This window comes from Orcinus orca, chromosome 12, assembly GCF_937001465.1.
Source record: "Orcinus orca chromosome 12, mOrcOrc1.1, whole genome shotgun sequence".
Taxonomy (NCBI): domain Eukaryota; kingdom Metazoa; phylum Chordata; class Mammalia; order Artiodactyla; family Delphinidae; genus Orcinus; species Orcinus orca.
In genome coordinates this window covers 24,919,928-24,942,568 of record NC_064570.1, presented here as the reverse complement: position 1 = coordinate 24,942,568, position 22,641 = coordinate 24,919,928, and the positions used below count along the sequence as shown (strand labels likewise).

The 22,641-nt window shown below is 42.0% G+C and overlaps 1 protein-coding gene across 5 annotated transcripts in view; it reads right to left on the bottom strand.

The window, feature by feature from the left end:
- Positions 1-22,641, bottom strand: part of NHSL1 (NHS like 1) — a 238,170-nt gene that overhangs the window by 122,180 nt on the left and 93,349 nt on the right. Inside the window, exon 1 of one of the 5 annotated variants that reach the window (XM_033406314.2) lies at positions 6,860-7,261. The exons of the other annotated variants lie outside the window; for them this stretch is intronic. Coding sequence (XP_033262205.1) covers positions 6,860-7,061 — 202 coding nt within the window. The 5' untranslated portion in view covers positions 7,062-7,261. Of the gene's footprint in view, positions 1-6,859; positions 7,262-22,641 lie in introns of those variants that run through there. 5 annotated transcript variants of the gene reach the window in all.

Below are 22,641 nucleotides of genomic sequence, written 5' to 3'. Positions count from 1 at the left end.
GTACAAAGTGTCTCATACGTACACAGTTTGCGTGGAGCAACAGGAAACAGCAGACTGCCACCAAACTTATGTTCCCACAAACTGCACCCTCTCTTTTGTTACACTCAGAAGAGTCCAGAGTCAGGAGCACTTGTAAGATTATATTCATCAGTATAATCGACAAAGTAAGCATGCAGTGCTACCTATAACCCACCATGCTGTAAGCAAATTCAGAGAGTACTGTTTGGCACGTGGGCCTGGGCAAACAGCACTATTAACAGTGTCCCAGGTGGGTTACGTTCACCCAGTCAGCAACCCTTTATTGGGTACTTAGCCTTGGGGATAAAAAAGGTAAGGAAGACTTGGTCTCTGTCCTAAAAGAACTCACAGTCTAGCTCAGGTCACAGACGAGTAAACAAATAAGTACAACCCGGTGTGTGACAGACGCCATTACAAAGGTATGCAGGGGGTCAGGAGTAACACAGAGAAGGGAGAAATCAGCTCTACCCTCTGGGAATCAGGGAGGACTTCACAGTTTTAAAGCAGGAAGTAACAGGCAGAGGAGGAGACTGGAGCATCCTGACTCATGGAATGGGAGATGAACGTTCTGGAGCTGTGAAAGAGCCGTGGGTCTGTTTGCTATTTCTGGAGTTAAAAGGGAGAGGGGACAGGGAGGCGTCAGATGGAGGAGGATCTCCTGCTATGCTAAATGATAAGGACTTCATTCCATGCACACTGGGAGCCACAGAAGAATGACCCCATTAGACAGTAGTCCCCCTTTATCCACGGGGGATACGTTCCAAGACCCACAGTGCGTGTCTGAAACCGAGGATAGTACCGAATCCTACGTACGCTGTTTTTTCCTATACACACCTATGATAAAGTTTAATTTATAAATTAGGCACAATAAGAGATTAGCAGCAATAACCAATAATAAAATAGAACAGTTATGACAATATACTGTAATAAAAGTTATGTGGATATGGTCTCTGTCTTACCTTCAGAATATCTTATTGTACAAATTTAATGTCTTTTCCATCTTAAGTAAGCACTTATCACACACTGGCTGTAACTTTTGCAGTTTGAGGTGCAACAGCAAAACTCGCACGAATTTCTTTTTCCTTCCTCATAATTTCACAGACAGAAGATTCCTTCCTACCGCAGATCTTAGCAACCTCAGCATATGATTTTTTTTCCCTATCCTTACGTTGAGAAGTTCACCTTTTCACTTAAAGGAAGCACTTTATGGCTTCTCTTTGGCTTATCTGAATTATCAACATCATTCTTGCACTTTGGGGCTGTTATTAAGTATAATGAGGGTGACTAGAACACAAGCACTGCGATACCACGATACCACACCAGTCGATCTGATAACCGAGATGAGACAGCTATTAAGTGACTAACAGGCGGGACTCCCTGAGCGAAAGGATGATTCGCGTCTCTGGCAGGACAGGGTAGGATGTTGGTAGACTTCATCATGCTATTCAGAATGACATGCAATTTAAAATTTATGAATTTTTAAAACTGGAATTTTCCTTTAATATTTTTGGATTACAGTTGACCACGGGTAACTGAAACCGTAGAAAGTGGAACCGTGGATAAGGGGGGACTATGGTATTTTATTTTAGGAAGATCACTCTGTTTACAGTGTAGACTCAGGAATAGCTCAAAGGTGGCAAGAGTGAAGATAACAAGAGTAGAAGACCATTCAGAAGGCCAGGTAAGGGCTGATGAGGGCCTGGACCACAGTAAGGATGGACAGATGGCTGCAGACACAATAGGTCTTGAGGTAAAACTCATAAGATTGGAGCTACCTGAAGTATTTGATAGGAAATACTGTGGTAAAAACAAAACACACACACACACACACACACATCATTCAATTTGATAGAAAATGATAGATAAACCCCAAACCCCTCAAATTACATGAAAATATAACACTTTCTATGACTATAATATTGATACATAATTATATAAATATAATATGAATTGTTAAGAGACATAAAAATTAACCCTAATTAATGTGCAGTGTCTTTTAAAATTATTTTTAAAATAACTGTTTGAAAAGAACAATTTCAAAAAAGTTTTCAAAACCCAGTAAAGACATTTCCATGGAAAAGAACACAGGTTATATTAACTATACGCTAATTTGTAAATTAATTAATTGAATTTTTAAAAAGAAAGAAAAAGAACACAGGTTACTCACTTCCAAACCCAAGCTCTGACAATAAGTAACTTCCTTCATTACTCTACGATACTTCCAGTAATCTAAATAAGTATCTAAGTCTCAAAACAAACCCACAAACTTTTAGAAACAAGTAAATAAAAGAAGGGTATTAGTTAAAATATCATTTCAGCAGAACTTCATCAACTTAATAACAAACAGGATCATTTTTGCCATAAAGCAAGGCAGCGAGACAACAGATTTCCAACTTCAAAAGAAAAAACAATCAAAGGTTAATAAAGGGCAGTCTCGATGAACCAGATTAAAATATTAAGTGGCACTCACTGTCTCTCTCACAGAATCTCAACTTCAGTAGAAAGAAAGAAAACATTACATTCACTGCACTGAGAATATTATTCTTATCTCTTTTTATTAAGACACCAAGATAAACTCCATTGAGCTATTTTTCCAACATACATAGTGACCCTCAGGATAAATATTACTTGTTTAATTTTACTATCAAATTTGGGGTTCTGCTTTGACAATATCTGCTAATATTTTTCAGGTTCTTTTAATGCCACGAAGGAAATGTTCTTAGATCTTATACTGTTAAGGATTTTATGATCAAAAATAAATTACAGGTATTTACATAGAAACAGGATCTTGACCTTGCTTTTGGTCTGCCACGCCATTTTCCTCCACTGTAGTATCTGAAGTCACTGCTAATCTAATTATGCACAAGGATTCTGATTTCTGCAACTATTTTATTAGGGAGGACACTGGGATGAAATTATTTTAAATACAGCCAACTCCACACAACTGATTATCTAGTGTATGGATTATTCATTACCCTTGATATCTAGTAAGGTCATTCTCTGGTCATTTTTGTCGTTCCTGGAAAGGGAGGGAACAGAAATCCAAATGATTCAAATTTTGTAATGTTGTTAATACATACGGCAATGTCCAGAAGAACAGAATGAAAGCATTTTTTAAATTGCAGCCTGGCATGTCAATTACCCAGTCTCTTGACCTGTCAATACCAGGATCATCAATCATGCCTCTGCCCAGCTGAACACGGAACTGGGGCTCCAACAAAACACGCTCTGCTCAATGAGAGGATACGCCATTATTATTCCTCCTCTTTTGGTTTTAATTGACAAGAGAAGAGTAAGTAAGCAAGACAGGGGAAGCACAGAATAACTACTACTGGTCATTAGTTTCCCTTGAGAACCTTCCACAGTGCTGGAAACAAAGCAGGAGCTCATTAAATATTGTTGAAATCAATGCACAGCCAGAAGACCATGCAAAACATGGAAATGCTCCATATAAAGTACCTTCTCATCTAAGCCACTCACTTTACACTTTTTCACAATTATCCTGCATTTTCTCTTTAATTCTCCCTTAAATGCCTTATCTGCTTCTCCACTGAAGTATGAACTCCATGACTTCAGGGCCTGTGTGCTACATTTCTCTGTATCCCACACGTGGTACTCAATGAGAATTCCTTCTAAATGCTCTCACAACTCCACGTGAAAAGCAACATACGGTCTCATCTACAACTGACTTCTACTTTTTGACGACACAGGCATCTAGCAAAACAGCTCATGATTCACTAAAGGTAACATTCAAAAGGACAGTGATTCACACCCTTGATTTTTATGGCTAATTAAGTCGAAACATCATCTGCTGTGAGAGTGGGTCACATCACACGAAGAATATAAGGACGGGTCACTGCTGTTACTCAATTCATTTTTACCTTCCAGAGTACAAATGTCAACGCAAGAGAGTTTTGAAACTTGCCATGTGCTAGAACAAGAGAGAGCACACAGGTCCTTACTTGTGATTGCTTTGGACACATAAATACGTATCTTCTAGTTACTTTTTAGGCTCAGGAATTTTATCCTTAGCTTCTCAAGTATAAGCGGTAACACTGGATTGTAAAGCTATGGGTCTATGTAATGATAGATATCCATAAAGGTAACCACTCAAACACTTTAATCTGATGTTACTGATAAGCAACCTAGCATGGAGATTCACTATAAAAAGAACTTCTAAAACAAAACTTGAAAGAACTGGTTTATAGAATGAACATGCATCTTATTCAACATACTACCTACACTGATAGTAGGGATTCAGGGGGCTAACTGTGCAAAGCAATGCGACCTGGAGATGTAGGCAGGGAGCAGGGCAAGCACTCCGGCCTTGCAGCAGCTGCTGGATGGGAGGGAGAAAGCCTGTAGAACCGGACACCTCATCAGACAAAGATCCCTTGGGGGTGGGGTGGGGTGGGGTGCGGCGGGTAGAGGGAAGAACACAGACAGGACCACTGACACAAGGCTGACTTGTTAAGCTACACTGCCCTACTCCTGGCTGTCACTGCTTGATGGCAGTATATGTATGCATGGGAGAAGAAGGGCGAGCAGGCTTTTAGAAACCTGTGTATATCAAAAAATGTGAATATAAAGACAGGGGTTTAGGGAGCAGGCTGAAAGGAAAGTGGATTTGGATGCCTGAGAAAGATGCTACACAATCCCCATAGACCAATACGTCTTCGATGCGTATTTATTTGCAAACAAATCCTAATATGGCCATTGGGCATTCTTAGCACTGACTGATAATCCTTGTTAGACTTTTAGCAAATTTATTTGATGCTCAAAAAAAAAAAAAAATGAAACAAAACTCCAATCCTGTATAACTTTTCTGAAAGATTTTCCCTCTTTTGATCTGTAAGCGTAAACAAATGTCACTCTGTATTTCTCCAAAGGAAAGAATTATGTGGAATAAAGATCAACTGTTACAATGCCCCTGAGGCAACGTGTCAAAGTTGGGAGCCAATTTTCTTTTGCAAGTCAAATATGAAAAAAGAATCTAAGACCACGAATTCTGATCTATAGGCAGCTTTTTAAGGACTTTCCCCTAACCGCGCATGTCAAAAGTGATAATATCATACACGTCCAACTATTTCTAAGAACCATACAAATTTACACACTGTATTATGCCACCATTTATCTTCATGAGGCTACTGTATCCCCTATTACTGTAAGGGATAAAGGGCACAATCTTTTGTATTGTTACATAAACAAGTCCTCCCTCTACAAATCGCCCCTGGTCTTTACAATGACTTCTTTATTTTTCACAAGTCAAGTGTACAGTATTTGCTTCATTTCCCAACTAAAACTAATCCATGCAAATTCACAGTCTCTTTCCCTTTAGCGTTAATTTAGATGGCGCATCTATGATGGAAATCCTAAAGCCGCGTGCTCACATGTACACAATCTTTAACAGAAACTTGACAGCAGTTGATTTAAAACAAAACAAGCCATAAAAAAGCAACCCCTGGCAAAGGCCAAAGGAATTAAAACTACACCCTCTCGCGACCACAGTACTACTGTATCCACCCTTTGAACATTACAACCCACCCATTTACCAAAACCACAGCTTATTCCTGATTTAGAAAAGTAAAGTTCGTGGACTTACTAAACTACACAACTCCAGCCAGAAAGCACAAATGGCTTTTCTACGCCTGGCAATTATACAGCATCTGAACTAAAAACCTGTGTATTTCGGCTCAGTATCAGCAGACCACTGTGGACCCCCTTCTTGACATAATAAACAACTGACATCTTCAAAGAGCATTAACTAGTCCCTCTTGTGCCACAGTTTAACAGACAAGAGCAAATGGCTTAACCCACATTATCCATGAAGAAGGGTGCGTTTAATTCTCAGTCCATGGAATATAATTACTGTCCCCATAAGCACAGATTTAACTTAGCTCTCTCACATTTCAGCAGTTTTATTTCCCCAAAGAAGGGGGAGGACAGGTCCCTGAAAGGTTTTAGTGAGGCTTCTCTTGGCACGGGAAGAATGTGATAAATAGGGAAAATACAAGCATGCAGAATGTCTGGACGAGGTTCCTTTGTAAACCTTAAATAGTGCTCCCCCACTGGGCTGTGACACGGCTCTGAATGGAGAAACCATTTTAGAGCCTAACAATTCAGTCTCTCCAGTAAACATTCTAAAAGGAAGACCTCAGAAATTCTAAATATAAAACAGGGGTGTGTTTAAGAAATATTTCCCTCTTTTCCGCCAGGACTGCTATATTTCTTCACCTTGAAGAAGACAAAACATGCTAAACCTGAGAACAGAGACCAGCAATGGTCTGAAAAGGAACTTGAAAGAAATCCAAAAACTCCTTCTGGCCAGGATATCACACTTCTTGTGTTCATTTCCTCGATGTCACCCCAACACCTGTTTAATTCAAGCGTTTGTGTAATTCATCAGTCTTCTTAAAGAAATATGCAAAAAGTTTATCCACGATTCCCAAAGTTTTCTCAGTGCACTGTTTCAGAAAAGAGCTCCATGTCCTAACTTTCAATTGTTGTAAAGAGCAGAAGATTCCTCCCAGGATGTAGTTTACCACTGAACTTTGCACAAGTCACATGAGCGTGCGGATATGATTTGGGGGTGGGGGGCAGTGCTGAGGACACATAACAGCTATTTTATCCTTCTTAGAAGGACACAATCTCAGGTTGAATCTAATTGAAGGAGCATTTTTATTTTAGACATGCAAACAAATGACTGACACTGAATTCCAATACAAAAACACACAAAAACTCCTAACGGGGCCAAGAATCGTGAACAGAAATCAGTGATAGAAACCAAGAATTCTAGATAGCAAACTCCTAAAAATGTTTAAATAGAAAAAAGTCAAGTCACCTTTTCTGGGCTGGATTCTGTAGGTCCAGTTTTCATCATCCGCTTCCACCTGCTGCCCACAAACTGAGAGCTCTCCATCACTGCGAAACAGCCTCTTTGTCTGCCTGGGCAAGGAGGAGAAATTTATCCAACTCACAGCACGTGAGAGGGAACCTGGGTTTGACTTGAGTCTGAAGGGACCTGAAGAGCCTTCCTTTTTCATCTTCTTTCACATCAAAATCAACTATAGACAAAGGACAGTCCAGCCAACAAAAAGCTTGTTTTTAAAAATCGTTCCAGGTCCTTTCAATGAAACTGCTCCTTCCTACTTGTTCAGACAATCCTAAGAGTCAGGCAGGGCATTCTGCAGAAAGATTGCTTCTATGTCACCCAATTATAAAGAAAAGAAAAATGAGAGATTAGGAAAAAAAAAAATTTTTTTTTTTTTTACCCTAGCCACATTGTGGTACCTGGTCTCTAGATCAGGACTATTCACAGTCCCTACCTCACCCCCAGAAAATATGAAAATAAAAATAACTAAAAGTATAATTTAAAAAATGAAGCAGGGTGTTCATTTCAGGGACGCTTGTCAGGACTTGGTAAAGAACAAGACCAAGGCACTCCGACTCTCTGGTGTGTACCTAGCATCCCATACTGTAATCCTACTCCTCTCCCAGGCATCTTTCCCCACAAGGGCAGAAAGCCAGCCGTCTGCTGCAGACAGAAGAAACTCCTCAGGCTGGAGAGAAAGATTCAGCGCCAACCCAGGCGCCTAGTTTAAAGTTCAGCCACACAGGTGACTTGGGAGAAATCAAAGAGTTCAGCTCATTTGCCCTCTTTCCTGTCTGTGAAGCACTCAGGAGCCACAGGACTCCACAAACAATAAAACGGGCTGTGTGGCTACTGCTTGGATTACAGAGTAAGCGCTCCTATGAAAGGCGATAGGCTTTCCCAACACTGGAGCCACCTCATTGGAGACAAAAAACCCCGCCTCCCTGCTGCAGTCAATACTTCAGAGGCAGCTCAAACTTCTGAACTCCGGCAAAGCTACAGAAACGCGTACACACTTCTGGACACTTTTTTTTTTTTAAAGCCAAAACTTAATTAATTATTGTCAGACCACATTTCTGGAAGTGGGATTTTGAGAAGGAGCTTTCAGAGATTATGTAGTTATATACACATCCAGCATTCCTAAGTGGATTTAGGAATGTCATCATCTAAGGAAATGTACTTCCAAAGGGAATAAAACTGACCCAGCTATTAGGTCACTCCCAGCTTTCAGCCAAGGTGAAACGCAGCCGTTCTTGCACCTGTCATTGCCTCTCCTGTCTTCCACCAGCAGCAGGAGTCGGGGGCTGATGAGCCACTTCTGCCTCCCCACCGGCAGCCCCTGGGGGTCATTCCTCTCTGGCTTTGAATGATCATCCTATCACAGAGAACCATAATCTGAGAGCTATGCTAGTAGCTTTTAGCTGTAGGCTGCAGCCCTTTGGAAACCCTTAATCAGGGCATGCAAAACATCTAGAGCCACGTGTTGGAATGCATTTGGGGGCATCGTTTCACCCAAGGCCAACATAATTCCATGGTCCTAGGAGTATAAAGAACTTCTGCAACTTTTCATCATAGAGACTTGGGTCAGTGTCCTCTCCCCAAAGTGTCATTCAGAGTAAGGGCAAGTACAGAACTGGGTCCATCTCCCTCTCCTGTACTCACTCTCCTGTAATAGCAAATATATTAAAGCTAACAAATTACAACAGAAAATAAACTTTGATTAAAAACAATAAAAGCAGGATTTTGCATCATACATCTACTGCAATTCACTGAGATTGTAAGGAAAAGGCTCTACGCGCTTACCAGGACTGGGACGTTTATAGAAGAAAAACACAGAGCTGCTGCCGAGTGTTCTTCGGATGGACAGCTCATATCACCATGGAAACCTTGACAGAGAACAGGTCGTAGGACTAAAGGGCAAAGGTGCAGAACAGTCCAGGTGGCAAAAACAGGGACTCGGTATAAAAGCTCAAAGCGTCCTCAAGAAATCATGTAGTTTAAGCCCCTCAATTTACTGATGGAGAAATTCAGGTCCAGAGAACGTACGTGATTTGATCACTATTATAAGGGCAAAAGTGATATAATTACATATAGCATCAATGGCTAACATCAAAGTTCAAATATCCAATATTCTTTCTGAGTCAAAGACTTTGAGAAACTCAAAATATAAAATTAAACTTAGGAAAAAAAAAAAGACCCTCGTGCCAGAAAATAGAAAACATCCCAAATGCTGCTTTTACCGTTCCAGATGCTCATGGGACCCCCTGACACCCAAGTATGCGTTCTTTAAGGACCCATGGACCCCAAACAAGGAACACAGTGGTATCCCCGCTGACGTCTACATCCTGCAGTTACAGTTTTAAGTTAGGAATATCTAAGCCCTGAAATAAACCTCATGCTGTTCTTTACATTCAGCAAGTGCTTTTGAACAGTGTCCCCAGACCAGCTTCCTTGGAGTGTGCACACACACACATACAACAGCATAGAGGAATTGATGTTCTTAGTAACTGGTGTGTTTTCCTCCGGTACCTCCTACACACATCTGAAACAGAGCTGATGGCAGGGGCTAGAGGAATATTCACTGCCAAGTAATCAAGAAGCAAAACGGGTCCATTCAAGGACTGGACTCATGACTCTTCCTCAAAGTGAATACACACTTAATGCTGGACTTCAAAGAAACTTAATGGATTTCCCATCATTCACAAGACAGATGGCTATGTTTGCATATAACCAATTCTCCATCTATGAGCTATTCTCTTTCTGTTAGATTGAGCCTTGATTATTAATATCGTCACTTATGTAAAAGAAGGTCAAATAACTTAACTACTTTTACAACTGGACCAGAGTTCCCCTATGACCAAGATAAAATACAATGACTTAAATCGCTTTGTAGGAAATATTTGTATTTTAACTATCTGTGTTAGATATGTACTCCAATTAGCTTAGAAAAACATAAGCGAACTGCTTAAAAAGCTATTACATTCATTCAGCCTATATTTATGCAACAACTATGATGAACCACACACTTTAAGCATCTGGACTATCAACCCTAGGGTCATACAAATCTACCCCTGCCAGCAGCATCGGGGTCATGGCTACTTTGTGCCACGCACATCACATATACTACTGCTAATCTTCATAATAACCCCACCGTGGAAAATCCCTACTTTCAGAATATAACCTGTTTCTTCAAATATTAGATTCCACTATAATCTTCAATGTAATAAAACATCATAACTTAACCATTTTTTCCCAAGAAAATCTACAATAGAATACACTCTTCCCAGACCTTTTAAACAGACATGCTGAACAGATTTTTTTGTCCACACTCCTTACTGTGCAGTGCTTTCCCATCTCCCCCCTCACTGTCAGGCTGTCAAAGTGAAACTTCTGTTGTCATCATACGTGCCAATAACTGCTCCCTTCCTACCATTTTGCCCCTGCTGAGCTTCAGGCAACAGGAAATCAGATAAATAATCTTGCTTAAATTATATGCTTCACGGGAGTCATGAGCACTTACGGAGTGAAATACATAGCTTTAGTGGAAGGAAGGGCTTTGTTACAGTTGCCTCCTGGCCAGCACCCTTGTCCTTTCACTTGCGAGATGGAAGCCCAAGGGTTGAAATGGCTGGAGGAGCAGCCTCTAGATAACGACCCCCAGGTGGACTGAAACCAGGTTTATGATTTACTGCCTCTTTTATATTAAGTTCTTAGCACTTGAGGGTGGTGAGGAATTTACCCAACATTACTGACCAAAAGTCAAGAAATTACTCTGTATTATTTCAGGAATGATTTAAGTAATACATTAAAGAAAAGTTAAGTAAAAAAACTGGGATGCACCGGAATATATTACTAAGGGAAGTTCTAGAATCATCTTCTTTGAGAATTCCTGAGTCAAATACCCATTAATCTGAAAAGATTTATTTATATTTCCACCAAGAGTCAAAGGGATAGATTGAATATATTTGGAAAGTCCTTGCCAAAAGACACAATATTTCATGTTTCGATATATACCGACATCCTTAAAGATGAGTTAAGCTCAAAGGGAAGTTTTTGATTTAATAAGAATTGTTAAACATGACAGGATATAGGATTAGACAAATCTCTCAACTCAATCGGGCATGTAATTGTCGCCCTTGCCATCTGTGTAAAATGCCAGCCAAGAGTAGGAACTAATTTCAAGTACCATCAGTTTTTTGGCCTCAAAGGCCACAAAAGAGCATTATAACTCTTAATTTCCATGTGTACCTTTTCTGCCCTGACCCTCTGTTACAGAGCCTAAGCTCGTACTGCTAGCCACACAACAGGCCAATAATCGAGAGATAAATCGCTGGGGCAAAGGATAGCGACTTTCTTTGGGAAGCCGGCAACCAAACAGAAAAGATGGTGGACTTGGGCCCCCAAGAATCATCTTGCCTGAGTGAGAATTCAGGCTCCTTTTATACTTTTATACTAAAAGGGGAGGGAGTAAAGTCAAACATTTCCTGACTCCCATCAGCCTCCAGAGGGGCTGTGTTAATTTCATCCTCCCTGCAGTCATTCACAGGTGAGCCTGGTCAGGATATTTCCTGTGAGCTAAACAAAGGTATTTTAGCTTAATGCTCATTACCTGGGAAGCAGCGGTCCCAGAGATTGGCCATTATGTGTAATTTAAGCTTATAGGTAACATCCCTTTAGTGATTAACTTGTAATAGAATACAAAAGGTTCTTCTTCCTTATTACACCTCTCCCTCAAACCTGGAAAGGAAGAATAGGAGAGGCAGGACCCTGATGCCACAAACCAATGGAGGACAGTGCTGTATGGTCAGAGTTGGTTGCTGGCTTGGCTGGAATGGGGCGCACAAACAGAAGGCTTAATGAACAGAGACAGGGTGAAAAAAAACATATACCGCAGCAAGGAGAGTCACTCTGAACTGTGTCTTGTTCTAAAGCAGCCCTGACTGGGTAGAAGCAGTGAAGTGTGTACCCTATCAGATTACCCCATGAGTCACAGAGGCCGTCAGCTTCTAGGACAGGGTGCAGTCGTTTTTCCAACTGTCATCTCTTGTAAATAATTGAAGAGTAGATTCAAATGCAAACTTTCTATGAGGTAATTTGTACACACGAATAATGAAAGCTTATCTCAACATCTAGAAGTAAACAGTTCGAGCCAGACATTTATAACTAACAACAGAAAACCCATATTGCCCCCAGGGCCACAGCAAGCCAACTCCTACAGTACACGAAATCCTCCTTCCTCACCCACCTCCCACCCCCTACCGAATTAAGCACCTGATTTACTCAAGAAGGAAGTCAGAGAAGATGAAACATTGCCAATTCACTGTTCAGAGAGAGGTCTGTTTTTAGGGTTCTCCTCACCTACCACTGCTTCAATACGTAAAAGAAAAAAAAGCACTGCCTTTACGTTGAGCTCTAGCTTTGAAAGTCAGAATAGTTCCCTTTCAATGGAATTAATAATGTTTCCCTCAACTGGAAAGATTACATGCAAACACTTGTATTTATGTATCACCACAAGCCTAAATCCCATGTTTCAGTGTCTTCATGTCTGAAAAGGACTCCTGAACAGTTCTGACATGAAGCCTTAGTGACACTGTTCCCCCAGGATCACTGATACAGGAGCAATATGGCAGCACATTACTGCTCTCAACCCCCTGGGATGTGGTGTGCTGCAAGGGGGTAAGGCCTGTGCCTGGTCAGAAGCTGTCACTGATGGATACTGTCACTGATGTGTACTGTGCACTGCTAGGGGCTTGCCAAGAATGCAAACTTTGCCCCAACCTTGACCAAGAAAATGTCCCCATCCGAGAAGTTCATACGAGAAGCTCCCCTAAAACTGAGCATTCACTTTGAAGTTCAAGGATGAACCTACTCTGAAACTGAAATAAAACTCCAAAAAAAAAAAAATTTAATCATAATCTCCTTTGTACTTCATCCCTCTCCAGATCCTTGTAATTATTATTTTTTCTACTTACTCAACCAGTTCTTCACAAACTTGTCTTGCACATAAATCACAGGAAATCTTATTAAAACACAGAGTCGGATTCAAGTCTGGAATAGGGTCTGAAATTCCCAATTCCCAAAGCACCCAGGTAGGGCCCTGGACCATCTTCGACTTAGCACAGTACTAGCCAATAACGGTCCCCAAAAGCAGGGATCTCATCCTTTTCTCTCCATGTTCCCTACGGTACCTAACACACAGCCAGCACTAACCAATGCTGGTCACAAGAGTGAACAACAGAATCGTCTACTCATTCCCATGTTCCCTCTTTCTTTTGATCTTAGCATGTTCCAGGTCAAAGAGATAATTTGACCTTTATAACTAAATTCCATTCCTTTATCACTAAGTTACAAAAAGCAGAAGTAAAATTTGTAAACTGTTAAAAATATATAATCTGAATTAAAGGGTTAATAATAAATTTCCATTATCCATAGAGTTATACTGCATCACTTTGAGAAGAAAGACGGTCATTAACTGCTAGGCGGCATGCTTTTCTTAATTTGTAAAGACATCTACATTGCTTCCATCCACCAAAACTCTGGAATTCAATGATCCCACTCAGAACCTGGGACAATCAACAAAGAGCCAAAATCAGAAAAGCAGCCCACATCCTACCTGGTAATCCATGCAGACAGGCTGGGACCTCCTGGGTTCCACCATGTAAACTTAGTTGCTCTGTGGCAGTGGAAAAAATTTTTTTGTTAAGTTTTTCCTGGTACATGATTAAGACAAAGAATTTTTTCAGTCAACTTTAAGTGACCTTTCAAAATGTTTATTCTATTTGGCTCTATCTTTAAAACTATATTCACTATGGCTCTACAGAGCACATTGAATATATCTGGTTTTTTTTAACAGACATTTTATCATTTCAGCTATTCCCTTTATTATACTACCATTCCCTGCTAAACATGTGGTTAAATATTGCTGATACCAGGAATGATTCCATTGAACCAGACAAATGTGTGAGAAATAAATGAGAAATTCAAACATTAAAAAAAAAAAGGTGGGAGAAAGAAAACTTGAAAAGTTCTGAAACCAGTGAGAACAGTGGCAATGCCCATCCTGCTTTCGGCCACACTGTTCTAACTGGATCATTTGCTGCCAGCTTGATAGGTAAGTGGAGAGTCAGAATGAAGAAATCACAAACGTTCCTGTTGGTTTCTTCCCTCTAACATAAACCCAGTGAAATATGTATCATCATACATATTTTGCAGATGCAGATACCAAGGATAAAGGTGATAAAGTAACTTACCTAACAACCCCCCACCAAGTTATTAGGTAACAGAGTTGAGATGTGAGCCAAGGTCTTTCCTCCCATACGCTGCCCTTCCTTCGACCATGCAGACAGCCTCAGCCTCGGGCCTCTCCCCTGGGCTATGACGATACCCTGGGAAAGGGGACCCCTGCTTCCAGCTGCGCTCCCCTCAGAGCTGTCCTCCACGGGCCAGCTCACACTATATTCTAGGCCCCTGGGCCCTTGACCCTTTTGTGCCTCCATCTGCCAAAACACCTCTCATCTTTTTCACCTGCTTGACCTTTACTCAACCTTCAAAATTTCTGCCAGGAGCTATCTCAGCTGAAATAAGCAAATGTTTATTAGGCGCTATACTGCTTAACTACTGCTGCATAACAAGGCACCCCAAAACTCAGTGGCCTAAAGCAACAGTCATTTAGGATTTCTCACGATTCTGTGGGTCATCTGGAGGCCAGCTAATCTAGGCTAGACTCGGCTTGGGGTGGCTCTGCTCCCGTATGCCCGAGGCTGAGAAATTTCCTAGGACATGGAAATTATTTTAAAATGGGGGCAGTCCCAGGCACACTGGGATGGTTGGTCACCCTAGGGATAACCTGTAGTGCTTCTCCTCCCTCCTAGAACCAGAAGGCCAGTCCAGGCTTACCTTTTTCATGGAAATGGCACCAAAGAGCAAAGCTCAACTGCACCAGCTTCTTCTGCATCAGGGCTGCTAACATTCATTGGCCAAAGCAAGTCACGTGGCCAAGCCAACTTGACTGGGGCGGAGCAACACACTCCACTCACCTGAGCAAGCAAGGGGAAGGGAGTGCCTATTTCTGAATCTCATCTACCACAGGCAGCTGCTGGGCAAGTTACTGAGGGTGAGAGACTCCTAGGACATCATTCCCGACCTCAGGGATTAGACTGCGTTAGATGCCACGCTCCCATGGCACACCATGAAAAGAAATGCTGCCCTTCCCCTAACACATCTGAAATCATGCATTTGCCACGGAAGACTCTAAGCTGCCCAAGTGGGAAAACCGAGGCATGTACAGTACCTAGCATACAGTAAGGACTGAATCAATGCCTGTTAAACTAAACGGGTCAATTATATGCCCTTCATCATCATAGTCAACTTATTATATATACTCCAGTTTCTTTACTGGACTACCTTTGACATGCTCCCACACAAAATGATGGATTACCTGCAGGGGTCAGCAAAGTTTTTTGTAAAGAGCCAGAGAGAAAGTATTTTAGGCTTCGTCAGCTCTACGGTCTCTGTTCCAACGACTCTATCTGCCATTGTGGCAAAAAAAGCACCAGACCATATGTAAACCAATCAGGGTGGCTGGGTTTCAATGAAACTTTACTTACTAAAACAGGTGGTGGGCTGTATTTGGTCCCTAGACCATAGCCTATTGACCCTGGGTTAGAAGAAGTAGGAATGGCACTCGGAGTTGTGCAGACTGCACAAGCACAGATAGTTCAAACCAGTGTTTCCCAAAATGTGTTCCTTAGGATACCGGTATCAGAATCAACTTGGATTGGGGTAGGGGAGTTAGGAGGCCAGGAGGGCTTGTTAAAAATGCACATTCCTGGATCCTGTTTAGTTCACACCTCTGGAGAGGAACCTGGGAGTCCACATTTAAATGAGTCTCATGCATGTTACAATTTGAAAATCACTAGTTTCATCATTACACTACGATTCAAACAGATATGCAGGATTCAAATCTTTACTCATAATTTCACTAAAAATGCACAAACGGGCTTCCCTGGTGGCGCGGTGATTGAGAGTCCGCCTGCCGATGCAGGGGACACGGGTTCGTGCCCGGTCTGGGAAGATCCCACATGCCGCGGAGCGGCTGGGCCTGTGAGCCATGGCCGCTGAGCCTGCGCGTCCGGAGCCTGTGCTCCGCAACGGGAGAGGCCACAACAGTGAGAGGCCCGCGTACCGCAAAAAAAAAAAAAAAAAGCACAAACGTTATATCAAAGTATAGATATAATACCAAATGAATACAAAATAGACTAGGATGATATATCGTAGGATATTACAAGCAAGATATAGTATAACAAATTTTTAAATTTTTTACTTTGGCATTTGTGTTTCCATAATTTGTATGCTAAACACAGGCTATAAATGTTTTAGTCAAGTAATGTTTAATTTTCATGCAGAATTATTTTAGACATAGAGAAAAGGAGAGAGATCATCACAGATTTAATAGTTAACGTATGGCTATATTTGTTTCAGTTTTATTTTTTAAAAGTAGTACAGATAAATTTCCCTCTTGTCCCCAGTCTCACAGTGGTAACATCATTCTAAATTTAGTGTGTATCATTCCCAAACATATTTTCCACACTTTTTCTACATACCAGTGAGGTCATCAAGACATAGTACTGTTTTGGGTGTCAAAGTTTTATAAATTATATTATACTGCAAATCATTCTTTTTTTAAATTTATTTATTATTTTATTTATTTATTTTTGGCTGCGTTGGGTCTTCGTTGCTGTGTGCGGGCTTTCTCTAGTTGCGGCAAGCGGGGACTACTCTTCGTTGCGGTGCGCAGGCTTCTAATTGTGGTGGCTTTTCTTTTTGCAGAGCACGGGCTCTAGGCGGGCGGGCTTCAGTAGTTGTGGCTCGCGTGCTCTAGAGAGCAGGCTTCAGTAGTTGTGGCACACAGGCTCAGTAGTTGTGGCACGCAGGCTCAGTAGTTGTGGCTCACGGGCTCTAGAGCACAGGCTCAGTAGTTGTGGCACATGGTCTTCGTTGCTCTGTGGCACGTGGGAAATTCCTGGACCAGGGCTTGAACCCGTGTCCCCTGCATTGGCAGGCGGATTCTTAACCACTGCGCCACCCGGGAAGCCCTGCAAATCATTCTTAAACTTATTTTTATAAAATAGTTAATATTAAAAAATTTCCACTCACTCTACAACCAGCGGCATGATGGGTAAAGGTGCCAAGGACCTGGTACCTCTCATGAATCAATTCACCTGATCCTTTTCCTACAACCTTGTTTGGGAATTAAAGGAACACTTCACAGCAGGGTATGTCTGAGAAAAATCGATACCTAAGCTTCTACACTCGATGTGCAAATCTGCTTAAGGGAATGGACTTTTGTGTTTCTCCCACATACTGTGTCTATTAAAATTTCACTCGTTGCATAAGAGTGTTTTCTTTAAAAGCTTAACAAATTTAAGCTTTCTAGAACACATGAAAATATAACAAAGCATATAATGATGGCTTTATATGTTTTTCTCTTCATTCAGCTCAACAATTTTTACAGTCATCAAAATCTCCAAGTAAAAAGGCTGCTTAGAGAAGAGCAATTCAATCTGATGATGACGACTTTGGCTGTCCCTGTACAATCACATTTGTCACAGTCTTAAATAATAAACTCACTTTGATAAGGAGAAATTCAGAAAACAAATGGCCTAAAAGACACTTAAGACGTTCAGAGATTTTTGGTTGAAACACTTGCTCTCCAGGGTCAAAATGAATGTGTTAAATCAAGGGAATTTTTGTTTCTATAATATGCTTCTTTAAGATAACGCCGTCGAAAAGAACTTCAAAGAAGGGTGAAGTATTTCTACAAAATAAACACTAGACCCTTGCCACTGATGGCAGGCTGGAGTGGGTGGATAGAGACTGGCTAGCACAGACGAAGGCATTAGTTATAGAGACTCCCCCTTCTAATCTCCCTTCTCTCAGCCCAGCCACTCTGCTGTCTCCCTGAAATGCAGGGACAATTACGACAGTGTTCCCTCAAAAGGCCCCAAGTGAGCGGCACCCTCTGTTCTCATTCCTGGGCTCAACCCGCTGCAAGACAAAGACACCAGGGACCCTGAAAACTAACTGGGGAGATGCGGACATCACTAGCACTTGATAATTGATAGGTTATTTTAATCTGCAGCAGCAGTAAAGAGGTAACCATTGATCTTACAGGACTTGAAGTAGAGGTGGCTAGTACACAAGTGGAGACGTCTGGTAAGGCCAGAAGCAGGAGATTAAAATTGTGGCCGCATATATAGGAAGGGGATGGTGAGCTGCAAAGGAGGGTCAGACTCCCAGCAGGAAAACAGTTCACTCAATGCCAGCATTGTGAGGAAAAGAACCAAGCATGCAGGCCTCACCTACACAGACAAAATTCTCAAGGAACTGCACCTGTGTCATTTTCTCAAGGAACTGCTAGGCCCATTTCTCTTCCCAAATGAGGTGAGGCCATGAAGGGTTTGAAGAAAAGTGTGAAATCCTGACAGGTTAAAAGGAATTACTACAAAAATAGCACAGGTGTAGCTTACCTCATAAGTAATGACAGTTGTGTAAAATAGCTAAAAAGTAAAGAAACTTCCAAATTTCATCACCAAATACACGCATGCATGCACACGCATACTCAAGATGTGCTCCAGCATCTTCTAAAGTTTAGTTTGCTGACAATATTTGGTAGAGGAGGAATGGATACAGAAGAAAAGTACCAGTTACTGTACAGTTCCATAAAATACACATTATTGGTTATAGTTGATAAGAAAATGCTTGGCTAAAGGTAAATTACTATTCAAAATAAGAAAAAAGTGAATGGTGTCACATAACCTTTAATTTATTACATAGTGCAATATTGCTTGTTCAGGCCATAGGGAATTATAGTAGGTTGTAGCCTGTATCTGAGATTAGGTCCAAGGGTGTCACTTAAGGAAGTGACGTCATTTAAGAATTACCTAAGCCAAGCAAGAATTAATATGTAAGCATATGCTCAGCCACTTCCAGAAGAGACACCTTTACAAAATGAGATTACAATGAAGCCTGAGGAAAGTTCAAAATCGAACTTACCTATCTAAGGGACAGCCTCATACTAAAGAATAATTAAGGAATCAACAGCCTAATAAAATGTTTTGTCACCAGCTTAGTAAAGGTAGGAGAGAAAGATGAGGACAGAGGTGATGACCAGTAAGCATTTGTGGGTGTCCAGTGTCCAGAGCTGAGCACAGTGTCTGGAACCCTGTAAGTTCCCAATGTCTGATGGCCTAGCACTGCTCAAAGAAACACGGGATGGGTCAGCCCCAAAGTGAAACTGCATTAGTTTTTTAAAAACGTAAGTGGCCAAACAAAACACCCCAAACCCAATCTATGCATAACCTACTGAACAAGAATCTTTTACAAAAGGTGATTCTAATATTCACCCACGGTTGAGAATCAAGGCACTAATACAATTCCAGCTGGGCCTGACCCATCCTGTGTCTCTCTGGCCATCAAACACTTTGTGTAAAGTATGCCCCTACCCCCAATTAAGAAACACCAATCTTTGAGAAAGTTTACACTTTGTTTACAGATAAAGCTAAGTTAATGCTGGTTCTGTGTTTCAACTAACAATATTTAAAGGAACAATAAAATGAAGAAGCCTGCCATTTTTCCAATTCTAACTTTTTAAAATGTTTAAAAGAGCATCAGATGCCAAGCATAAATTAATCTCCTCAGAAGCTTCCTAGACAGCATCGGTGTCACTGGGGGCTGGGGGTGGGGGGGAAGAGGGGTACCTATCTGAAGGGCCGAGAACAGACACTGCCTTCCACAGTCACTAGGAAAACTAAGTCTTACACTCACGCTGACTGTTTGAATTACAGGAGCTTGGGACCAAAGGAGATCTTATTCTGTCATACACTTTCATCTTACAGATGAGGAAACAAAGAATCTGAGGGGTTTTGTGTGACACTGTGACACTAGCTCCATGGCTGCAGGAATTCCATCTAAGTAGTTTACCACTGTGTGGCCCAGCCTTTAACAGATACCCCAGAACAGTTTTAGAAATTAATTGTCAGGTCATCAGCAAAGTTGGGACCCAGAGTCAGGCACAGTTTAAAATAATGATGATGATGATGGTGGTGATGAAGATGATGCAACTACACTGAAAATAAACTGATCTTAAGAGAGGTAAAGCAATTTTCCAAGATTACACTCCTCCAATACTCCGGAGCCTGAATCCCATCTGTCTTCACCGTGGTTTTGAATTGCCAGAATCATTTGTCCATAGAACAGACATGAGGCATAAAAAAACCATTCTTTCTGACATTAACACAGGTAACTGATCTCTCAGAATGTGTCGTTGTTATTAGTATTTTAACACCTGGGCTGGAAAAAAGGCTCCAGAGAGAAGAGAAAATTAACTTTGTCAGATTTGCAACATTAAGTATACAAGGTTTAATTAAGAGCAGATGGCCTTATTAGAGATAAGACTTTTTGCCTCATCTAGGATCCATTGAAAATCATGCTCAAAACCTGACATGGTTTGCCTGTGGTTGACCAGCAGGTGGCAGAACAGAACAATCCGTCTTCTGGAAAGCCCCAAGCAGTAGAGGCTTGGGTAAATCCGGGGAGAGTATTTGTAGTATTCAAACACTGGCCAAGCCCGGGTTAGGACCCAGCAAAGAATCCTACGTAAAACTCAAAACCTGATGGTATCTCATAAAATAGAAACAGTCGGGTATCCATGCACTTCAATAACCTACAGGTTAAAATTCAGAAGTGTCTTTCATACTTACACAGGCCAGATGGCTGAGGAGCTAAAGAAGAAATATCACAGAGGACGCCGTCCAGCCTTTAGGACATTCGGGCGTCCACGTCAGTGTTTCCTAAACTTGCCTGCTCATCGGCATGACCTGGGGGGTGCTTATTAAAACACAAACTCTGGGGCCCCCTCCCAGACACACACAACCTCTGGGGAAAGGGCCAGGGAAGCACCTGGGGGGCTGATCAGACAAGTTTAGGGGTCTCTGGCTGTGTACTAACTACCTGGAGGGGAGGTACAGGTCAGGGCAGGCATCGACTGGCTGGGCGAGGCTGACTAACCTCACTGCTCAGCACGGGGTAGGGCCCTCCGGCTGCCCAGCAAGCCTCCCCGTCAGCTGGGGGACCCGCCAGGCTCCCCACCCCTGACCCCGCATCTCTCTGTCCCTCCTTTTCACTCCAAAACCTCACTTATCCCATCTCCCCTCTCCTGGTTCACTCCTGCCTGCGGCTCACCATCGACAGCATGAATGAATTTGCTCCTTGGCACTTTCAGCCTCTGTTTCTAGAGGCTGCCTCCCTCTCCCTCTGATTCCCTCCACTGCAAACAACAAAACGCCTCCCTGCAGCTGCGGCCTCCTCAACACAAGTTCCGTCTGCAGCGGGGACAGTACAGCCCCCCACCTGTTGCTCACTCTCATCCTGTGAGTCCCTAACACCCCGTAAATGGGGAAAACAGCCTGACCACAAGTTGGATCGCCCACCTCCACTGGGCCCTCGTCTTCCTACAGTATTTCTACGCTTCCTTTGCACGTCGCCCAGGTTGTTCCAAACCATTAGGTTTTCCTTTCAGCCTCACTCCCACCTTCATACCCAGACTCAAAGATAACCTCCCTTTAAATAAAGCGACAGTCGAGACGTCCCTCTACCATTCTCCCGTCTGCCCTAAGGGAAATCCCCGCAGCTTCCAGCTTAGTTTGATCCATCTGGGCCTCCACGTTCTGCCACGTCAGCCTTGAACCGCAGCCCTGATCTTGTCAAATGCTGCTCAGGAGCCGCCGCTACTAATCTAACCCAGGCTTCTCGGTCTTTGATTTAGGCCCCGGCAGCAGAGGCCAACCCGCCCCCTTCTAGATTCATCTCAGTACCCCTTCCTTGGTTGCATTATTTCTGACCCTCCGAAGTGGCTGTTTATTTATGCACACCCTCGCCCCAAGAACTTGCAAGGCACCACGAAGTTGGGCATATGGGATTCCTTAGTTTGCCAGAGGTAACTGATGTCTAACCACCCATACTACCCCTTCTCCTGTCCACCAGTGATGGGCAACTCCTTGAGAAGAAAAATGTTAATTCTGTTGGTGTTCAGTAGAAATTTACTGAATAGATCATGCAGGAAGCAAGGCTTTTCCACTTTCCTCCCCTACCCCCCCAAGACATGCTCCTACAGCAGAGAGAGAGGGACAGCACAAATATATAAATTAGGCACAGCTGGATTCCAATCTTGATTTCAACACATACTTATTGACAATTTGATCTGCCGCAAGCCTCTCTGAACCTAGCCACCCACTGAAAACATACAAACAAGAATAATAATACTGCCACCTAGTGGGGTTATGAGTCAAGCACATAGCACTGTAGGACGCCCTCAACACATATATGGAAATCATTATTGTCAGGCGTATCTTTTTGAACTGGATAATTTGCAAAATACAGTCAGAAAAAAAACAGGTAAGGGACTACTGGCACCAGTTTATCAAAAAATAAAAACAAAAACCACTGGTAGTAAAATATTATACCGTGGTTTGAGCTGCAGGAAGAAAAAGGGATAAAGTTACAGAAACTTTCACATATGATTTAACTTCGAAAGTTACCCTTTAAAAATATTTGGTTTTTTTTTTTTTGGTACAGTTATTCCCTGACAATTGATGTATTCTCATAGCCATAATTAAAGAGAATTAATCATGACCCTCAGAATACTGTGCTATCCCCCTTCCCCAAAACATTCAAGTCAGATTATCACTTTTAGA